Here is a 10,000-nt window from a genome sequence, read left to right as displayed (position 1 = left end):
GCCTCACAATACGAAGTTCCTGCAGTCCTGGGTTCAAATCCAGGCTCGGGATCTTTCTGTGTGGAGTTTGCATGTTCTCCCCGTGAATGCGTGGGTTCCCTCCGGGTACTCCGGCTTCCTCCCACTTCCAAAGACATGCACCTGGGGATAGGTTGATTGGCAACACTAAATTGGCCCTAGTGTGTGAATGTGAGTGTGAATGTTGTCTGTCTATCTGTGTTGGCCCTGCGATGAGGTGGCGACTTGTCCAGGGTGTACCCCGCCTTCCGCCCGATTGTAGCTGAGATAGGCGCCAGCGCCCCCCGCGACCCCGAACGGGAATAAGCGGCAGAAAATGGATGGATGGAGTGGACTGATGAACATTATCACATCATTTATTCAGAAATAATGGCTTTTTTTTGCCAATATCCGATATTGTCCAACTCTTAATTATCGATTCCGATATCAACTAATACCGATATATACAGTTGTGGAATTAACACATTGTTATGCCTAATTTTGTTGTGAAATCTGAAGTTGTCTTTGTTTTCAAGTTATCGTGCCGTGATTTTACCAGTCCGGCCCACTCGGGAGTAGATTTTTCTCCATGCGGCCCCCCATCCAAAATGAGTTTGACACCCCTGATTTGTATCTTCAATATCACGCAATCCTGGTAATAATCATCATAAACACGTTAGCGCCTAAAAACACACAGCCATCAAATAATTGTTTTTGCTACAGCACAGCTTTTTTAAAGAAAAATATTAGACATGTAATTATTTCTCATTTTATTATTTTGTCATGGAAGCAAATATCCACTTTTTTTTATTTTTAAATACGCTTGTAAAAATGTGGTGCATTTTTCCACACCGCTGTTAATATCGGCACAATTTATAGGCTACTGTATAATCCCTCCGAGCGGTGATCTATTTTTAAGCAGGCGGCCTCATGCATCATGATGTTGGCATTTGTAATGCACAACACTGCCCCCTATGGCCCACATGGCTCCATGGCATTTTATAGAAAGGGCGGTATAGCTCGGTTGGTAGAGTGGCCGTGTCAGCAACTTGAGGGTTGCAGGTTCGATTCCCGCTTCCGCCATCCTAGTCACTGCTGTTGTGTCCTTGGGCAAGACACTTTAACCACCTGCTCCTAGAGCCACCCACACTGGTTTAAATGTAACTTAGATGTTGGGTTTCACTATGTAAAGTGCTTTGAGTCACTAGAGAAAAGCGCTATATAAATATAAATTCACTCACAAAAATGAGAAAAGAGCCGTGGCATAAAAAGAGCTTATTTTAACAGGTACCTCATCCAGGGGGACGTTGTGAATAGGCGTCCCGTTGATTTCTAGGATCCTGTCCCCGACATGGATAGAGTTTTTCACATCTGGGCTGATGCAGTCAGCATCCACCCTGGAAAAGGAGGAAGACAAATGACTCGCACTCGCTCGTCTTCCATCGCATGTGATCGGCAGATAAACTCACTGGGAGACCCGGACGGTGCGGCCGTGTTCCGGACTGCAATCGTCCGTGGGGCTGAGCGGCTGGTCGATAGCCACGGAGAAGCCCCTCCCCCGGCGCCCGGTCCCCTCTGCCGAGGCCGGGATGGACACCAGCGTGACCGTGTGAGGGATGTGCGGGCATGGCGAGTCAGGCAGAGACACGGGCGTGACCACGGTCTGGTAGTAGCAGTGACCACTAGAGGGCAAAAGGGGATTTTTGATTGGAGCAAATAGTACGACAAACACTTAAATGCTTCAAAATGAATTTTTAATAAGTCTACATATAAAGCATGGGGAGTGGAAATATTTAAAAGTAGCACTCAGACTTTCATGGAACCGAAAAAATATACATTTGCAACAAAAAGATAGATTCAACATAAAAAAACGACTTTGGGTTACAATATTTTGTTTGCGTTCTTGCAAATGTTTAGTTTTTTAATTAAAAAATACTTATTTACGTGCTAATTTTCTTATTTCATGTTTTTTTTTAGTTACAAACAATTGTTTTGCTGCACATCTAACAGATTTTTTTTTGATGCAAATCATTTTTGGGCTAACATTTTTTTGTGGCTTACAAATTATTTTGGTTGCAAAATCTTTTTTTTAGTTGCAAATAATTTTTTGGCTTACATTGTTAGCTTGCACCTGTGATGAGGTGGCGACTTGTCCGGGGTGTACAACGCCTTCCGCCCGAATGCAGCTGAGATAGCCACCAGCGACCCCCCGCTACCCCGAACGGGACAAGCGGTAGAAAACGGATGGATGGATGTTTGCTTGCAAATATTTAATTCCCCCGTTGTAAATCTTTAAATTGGTTGCTAATCTTAGATTGCTTATTTTTTTTGGGTTGCAAAACTTTTTTCATTACAGATATTTTTTGGTTTCTAACATTTTTTTGGGTTGAAATACATTTTTGATTGCAACATTTGTGTTTTTAGCTTCAATTTTTTTTTAGGGGGGGGTTGGACTTAGACTTAGACAAACTTAAATGATCCACAAGGGAAATTGTTCCACACAGTAGCTCAGTTACAAACCCCGTTTCCGTATGAATTGGAAAATTGTGTTTGATGTAAATATAAACGGAATACAATGATTTGCAAATCATTTTCAACCCATATTCAGTTGAATGCACTACAAAGACAACATATTTGATGTTCAAACTCAAACTTTTTTTTTTTTTTTTGCAAATAATAATTAACTTTGAATTTCATGGCTGCAACACGTGCCAAAGTAGTTGGGAAAGGGCATGTTCACCACTGTGTTACATCACCTTTTCTTTCAACAACACTCAATAAACGTTTGGGAACTGAGGAAACTAATTGTTGAAGCTTTGAAAGTGGAATTCTTTAGCATTCTTGCTTGATGTACAGCTTAAGTTGTTCAACCGTCCAGGGTCTTGTTGTCGTATTTTACGCTTCATAATGCGCCACACATTTTCAATGGGAGACAGGTCTGGACTGCAGGCGGGCCAGGAAAGTACCCGCACTTTTTTACTATGAAGCCATGTTGTTGTAACACGTGGCTTGGCATTGTCTTGCTGAAATAAGCAGGTGCGTCCATGATAACGTTGCTTGGATGACAACATATGTTGCTCCAAAACCTGTATGGACCAGCATTAATGGTGCCTTCACAGATGTGTAAGTTACCCATGCCTTGGGCACTAATACACCCCCATACCATCACAGATGCTGGCTTTTGACCTTAGCGCCTATAACAATCCCAATGGTTATTTTCCTCTTTGTTCCGGAGGACACCACGTCCACAGTTTCCAAATATAATTTGAAATGTGGACTCGTCAGACCACAGCACACTTTTCCACTTTGCATCAGTCCATCTTAGATGAGCTTAGGCCCAGCGAAGCGGGCGGCGTTCCTGGGTGTTGTTGATAAATGGCTTTCGCTTTGCATAGTAGAGTTTTAACTTGCACTTACAGATGTAGCGATCAACTGTAGTTACTGACAGTGGTTTTATGAAGTGTTCCTGAGCCCATGTGGTGATATCCTTTACACACTGATGTCGGTTTTTGATGCAGTACCGCCTGAGGGATCCAAGGTCCGTAATATCATCGCTTACGTGCAGTGATTTCTCCAGATTCTCTGTACCTTTTGATGATTTTACGGACTGTAGATGGTAAAATCCCTAAATTCCTTGCAATTGCACTTTGAGAAATGTTGTTCTAAAACTGTTCGACAATTTGCTTACAAAGTGGTGACCCTCACCCCATCCATGTTTGTGAATTACTGAGCATTTCATGGAAGCTGCTTTTATACCCAATCATGGCACCCAACTGTTCCCAAATAGCCTGCACACCCGAGGGATGTTCAAAATAAGTGTTTGATGAGCATTCCCCTACTTTATTTGTATTTATTGCCACCTTTCCCAATATCTTTTTCACTTGTTGCTGGCATCAAATTCTAAAGTTAATGATTTGCAAAAAAAAAAACGCTTTATCAGTTTAAACATCAAATATGCTGTCTTTGTAGCATATTCAACTGAATATGGGTTGAAAATGATTTGCAAATCATTGTATTCCGTTTATATTTACATCTAACACAATTTCCCAACTCATATGGACACGGGGTTTGTACAATTTTACAGTATATGTGACAGCTGTATATGTGACAGGTGTCAGGTAATAGACAGATATCATCTATTGCTGTATGACAAGTGATTATACAGCTGGGTTACAAATAATGTTTTGGGTTGCTAATATTCTTTTGGGTTGGAAGTATATTATCTATTTTCCCTAATATTTCTGCAGATTTTTTTTTTTTGCAGATATTTTCTTTGGTTACAAACATTTTTTCGGTGTCAAACCATATTTTGGAAGCAAATTATTTTTTTGGTTGCAGATATTTGTTTCTGTTGCAAATCATTATACAAAAAAACAAACTAGTTTTGGGTTCAAAATACATTTTTTACTTGTAAAAATAGTTTGGTTTCAAAAAGACAGATATTTTTTTGCATGTAAAGACGGTTTCATTTTGAACGTACAAAAGTGACTCTCATTCTGCCACAAAGACATCACCTCGATTGTCCTTTCAGAGCAACTGCTTTCACATTGAACCACCGTTTTGTTTTGTTTTCAAGCCTGGGGCTCATGACAGTCACACAACACAACCACAAAACTACACAACAAGCAGTCCGCGACCCACACAGCCTGCTTTGCTTTTTAAACTGCGAGCCCAAAACCATTTTTGCCACATTTAAATTATGTCCAGATGACTGCTTCGGATTTGTTTCTAATGTTTCCAAACATCACCAAGCAGTTCAAAAACCTGTTTGGGGGGAGGGGACAGTCAGAAAGTTCTCTGTCCTCAAGTCTGAGTTCATGCGGTAGTTTTACAAGCTATCCAATTTGATCTGTTCTTGCTCTGTAATTTGTGGTTTTAGATGCACTTCTAAGATTCAGCAATATTTAAGTACACATTTTATCATTTTAGTTTGCAAAAACAACAGCTCTCGGGTGCTTTTGCTAGGGGACATCAGTCCGATACCAGCAAAAATAGATCCAAGATCTCCAATACAAACAGTCCTGCAGCGCGTTTACTTGTGCAAAGCCAGTTAACATCTTTATTAGAGATGTCCGATAGTGGCTTTTTTGCCTATATCCAATATTCCGATATGGTCCAACTCTTAATTACCGATTTCGATATCAACTGATACCGATATATACAGTCGTGGAATTAACACTTTATTGTGCCTAATTTTGTTGTGACGTCCCACTGGATGCATTAAACAATGTAACAAGGTTTTTCAAAATAAATCAACTCAAGTTATGGACAAAATGCCAACATGGAACTGCCATATTTATTATTGAAATCACAAAGTGCAATATTTTTTTTAAAAATGACTTAAAACAGCAGCTTGGAATATGGGACATGCTCTCCCTCAGAGAGTATGTGGAGGTTGAAGTTGGCGGGGTTGGAGTGGGGGGTAAAGGTTAGCAGGGGTTGTATATTGCAGTGGTTCTCAACCTTTTTTCAGTGATGTACCCCCTTTGAATTTTTTTTTAATTCAAGTACCCCCTAATCAGAGCAAAGCATTTTTGGTTGAAAAAAAGATAAAGAAGTAAAATACAGCACTATGTCATCAGTTTCTGATTTATTAAATTGTATAACAGTGCAAAAATATTGTTTATTTGTAGTGGTCTTTCTTGAACTATTTTGAATAAAAAATATAAAAATAACTAAAAACTTGAAAAATAAAACCAGTGATTCAATTATAAATAACGATTTCTACACATAGAAGTAATCATTAACTTAAAGTGCCCTTTTTGGGGATTGTAATAGAAATCCATCTGGATTTATGAACTTACTGTAATTCTAAACATTTCTTGACAAAAACATGAATCTTTAACATCAATATTTATGGAACATGTCCACAAAAATTCTAGCTGTCAACACTGAATGTTGCATTGTTGCTTTTCTTTTCACAGTTTATGAATTTACATTCATATTTTGTTGAAGTATTATTCAATAAATATATTTATAAAGGATTTTTGAATTGTTGCTATTTTTAGAATATTTAAAAAAAAATCTCACGTACCCCTTGGCATACCTTCAAGTACCCCCATTTGAGAACCACTGGTATATTGTAGCGTCCCGGAAGAGTTAGTGCTGCAAGGGTTTCTGGGTATTTGTTCTGTTGTGTTTATGTTGTGTTACGGTGCTAATGTTCTCCCGAAATGTGTTTGTCATTTTTGTTTGTTGTGGGTTCACAGTGTGGCCCATATCTGTAACAGTGTTAAAGTTGTTTATACGGCCACCCTCAGTGTGACCTGTATGGCTGTTGACCAAGTATGCCTTGCATTTACTTGTGTGTGTGAAAAGCCGTAGATATTATGTGACTGGGCCGGCACGCAAAGGCAGTGCCTTTATGGTTTATTGGCGCTCTCTACCGTGTATACGGCAGCGTTTTAAAAATTCATACATTTTACTTTTTGAAACCGATACCGATAACTTTGAAACCGATACGATAACTTTGAAACCGATACTTTCCGATTTGACATTTTAAAGCATTTATCTCTGAATATTATACATTATTGCTACTGAACAAAAATTGAATTTGAATTTTTTAAATAACTTTTGGCTTTTGACACACTTAGTTTGTTTTTCCATTATCTTTTTTTTTTGGGTAGAAATATTTTTTAGAGGGTTCAAATTTTTTTGGGGTAGGTTACAAATAATGTTTTGGTTGCAAAAATCTTTTCAGTTGCAAAAGGTTTTTTGGGTTACAAATCGTGCATTTAGTTGCTAATATTATTTTTTATTTGTTTATCTTTTTTGGGGGTACAAATCTTTTTTTTGTTTTTATTGCAAAACAATGTTTTGGGCACAAACATTTTTTGGGTTGCAGTTTTTGTTGTTGCAACAAAAGCAAATAACAGAGGGTCTCGGGTTAAAAGACTGTCATTAAGAACTGTGGCTGTAGGCACTATTTATTGTAGATTGTCACTAAAGGCATCAAAACTATGAATGAACACACGTGGAGTTATGTACTTAACAAAAAATGGTGAAATAACTGAAAACATGTTTTATATTCTAGTTCAGGGGTCGGGAACCTGTTTGGTTGAGAGAGCCATGAAAGCCAAATATTTCAAACTGTATTTCCGTGAGAGCCGTATAATATTTTTTAAACACTGAATACAACTAAATGCGTGCATTTTTTAAGTAAGACCTGTCATTTCTTTGTGATCATGTTCTGTTTATTTATGTTCTGTTTTGTTTTTGACTCCATTAGTTCCTGTTTTTGCGCACCTTGGTTTGTTTTTGTTTCCATGACTAACAATCAGTTCACTGGTTTTTGCGACTCACACACCTGATTCACTTGAACTCATGTACCTGTTGTCAATCACCACATCACTATTTAAGCCTGCAGTTGCCAGGCAGTCAGCCTGGCGACATCACCTTCTACTCACCCTCCATCACCTCCTACACACCTATGTTATCCATGCCGATGATCCATGCTCTTTCTCGGTCCAAGTAAGTTTTTCATGCCATAGTTTGTAAGTTTTATTTTATGTTCATAGTTCTCCCATTGTGCGAATTTTAGTTTTCATAGCCAAGTTTTTAACCTCCACTTTTGTTTATACCTTTGTTTTTGTAATATTTTTGAGCAAAGATTAAAGATGTCATTACCTTCACGCCATGTCCGTTCCAATCGCTTTGCACCACGGGAAAACAAACCACACCATAGTCCAGGTCTTGACAAGACCAACCCTTTTAGAGTATAATCAGTCTCTTTTTAATAACATTGTTATTTTAAATTTACCCAATAATAAATGTTATACTTCTTACCATTAATGCGACATCTTGGACAGGTGCGATAGAAAACGGATGGTTGGATTAAAATGCATGAGAATGTTTTATATTTTGAACGTTATTTTTAACAATGTGATTACCATCGTAATTATTAATTACTTATCGTGTTAAGCAATGTCAGCAAGATTTATCTGAGAGCTAGATGTAGTCATCAAAAGAGCCACAGGTTCCCTACCCCTGTTCTAGTTTCTTCGAAATAGCCACCCTTTGCCTTAATTACTGTTTTGCAAACTCTTGGAATTCTCTCGGTGAGCTTCAAGAGGTTTCTGAAAGGGGTTTTCACTTCACAGATGTCATCGTTTTGATGCCTTCAGTGACAATCGACAATGTAAATAGTCATGAAAATAAAGAAAGCGCATTAAAATGAGAATACCGCCACAAATGAAAAACTGCAAATCATTTTTCCTAACTCACCAGTAGAGTTTGGATCTCTCCACCAGAGCGTAGGTGTCGCCATCACCGATGAACGTCCTGCAGTTCAGACAGGTGAAGCATTCTGGATGGTACTTCTGTTCCCCGGCGACCTGGACCATAAAACAAGAAAATCAGTGTAAATGCGGGCCTCCTAACAAAGCCGGCAGCGTTGTGCACCAAGGCTGCAACAACACGAGGCGTGTCACTGGTCTGAGAAGTAGGACAAGGTCTGCTAGATTAGGTTTGATGCTGCCAGATTTCCTCTACAGCTTAGGGCCATGGGAAGAATTGAGTTATAGCCAAAAACAGAGCAGGGGGTGAGCAGATGAATCAAATTGTCCACGGATGAATGTTCTGGCTGTACGATTCCACCTCACACTGATGACAATAAATATGCAAAAGGCCCATAGTTTAGGCTACTTTTTTTCTCCAGGCCAATTTTTTCTCGCTGTTTAATCCATTTTACTCATTAGTGAAAGAGATCTGGTGGACATCAGCCCATTAAAATTGCCCCTTTTTAATTACTTCAGGTAATTATCCGCTCTTTATGCAAATGTATGTGATATCCCAGACATGCCGACATTAAACATAAGCTTTCCCAGGAGGTTTAATTTTTCTTATGAGTGCAAAGATACACACTCTTTATGATGCAGTTTCCATGTTTTTATAAATAAAAATAAGACATCAACATTTATTTAAAAATTTGAACACTTAAAAAGTGTATTTTTCTACCTGGATATTTTTATTCCAAGAAATGAACCTAAAGTAAGCATAATTATCTATATTGTAAATACCGCGGTATTGAGGTTTCAAAATCCTCACAATAATGTCCTGGTGTGTGACGGTATCAAACAAAAACTTGGGTGAGTGTAGTTTTTTTCTGATTTATTGATTGCTAAAACAAAGTAGATTCTCAAAGGAAGACATGAAACTGCAACAAGAAAATACCAAAAAAAGGAGAAAAAGCCAACAAAATAGGAGCGCAAGGCAAGAAGTAAAACACTACACACAGGAAAACAGCAAAAAACTCAAAATAAGTCAGGGTGTGGTGTGACAGGTGGTGACAGTGCACCTACTTTGAGACAAGAGCTATAGTGATGCATGCTTGGTTATGCTTTAAAGCAGTGGTCCCCAACCACCGGGCCGTGGCCCGATTGGTACCGGGCCGCAGAATTTTTTTTTATTAAAAAAAAAAAGTTTTTATTTTATTTTATTTTTTATTAAATCAACATAAAAACCACAATATACACTTACAATGAGTGCACCAACCACAAAAACATCCCTTTTTCATGACAAAAACGTCCCTTTTTCATGACCCAGGGTTCGGTCCTTGGCCCTGTACTCTTCAGCATCTACATGCTGCCGCTAGGTGACGTCATACGCAAATACGGTATTAGCTTTCACTGTTATGCTGATGACACCCAACTTTACATGCCCCTAAAGCTGACCAACACGCCGGACTGTAGTCAGTTGGAAGCGTGTCTTAATGAAATTAAACAATGGATGTCCGCTAACTTTTTGCAACTTAATGCCAAAAAAACGGAAATGCTGATTATCGGTCCTGCTAGACACCGACCTCTATTTAATAATACAACTTTAACATTTGACAACCAAATAATAAAACAAGGTGACTCTGTAAAAAATCTGGGTATTATCTTCGACCCAACTCTCTCCTTTGAGTCACACATTAAAAGCGTTACTAAAACGGCCTTCTTTCATCTCCGTAATATCGCTAAAATTCGCTCCATTTTGTCCACTAAAGACGCCGAGATCATTATCC

The 10,000-nt window shown here is 38.7% G+C and overlaps 1 protein-coding gene across 3 annotated transcripts in view; it reads right to left on the bottom strand.

Annotated features, from left to right (window-relative positions):
• limk1a (LIM domain kinase 1a) overlaps positions 1-10,000 on the bottom strand; it is a 133,920-nt gene that overhangs the window by 22,824 nt on the left and 101,096 nt on the right. For all 3 annotated transcript variants that reach the window (XM_061919168.1, XM_061919169.1, XM_061919170.1), the window contains 3 exons: positions 8,221-8,330; positions 1,467-1,679; positions 1,289-1,394 (listed from right to left, as the gene is read on the bottom strand). In XM_061919168.1, the coding sequence (XP_061775152.1) occupies positions 1,289-1,394; positions 1,467-1,679; positions 8,221-8,330 (429 nt within the window). The remainder of the gene's footprint in view (positions 1-1,288; positions 1,395-1,466; positions 1,680-8,220; positions 8,331-10,000) is intronic.

This window comes from Nerophis ophidion, linkage group LG13 (assembly GCF_033978795.1).
Source record: "Nerophis ophidion isolate RoL-2023_Sa linkage group LG13, RoL_Noph_v1.0, whole genome shotgun sequence".
Lineage (NCBI taxonomy): Eukaryota > Metazoa > Chordata > Actinopteri > Syngnathiformes > Syngnathidae > Nerophis > Nerophis ophidion.
This window is presented reverse-complemented; position numbering and strand designations above follow the sequence as displayed.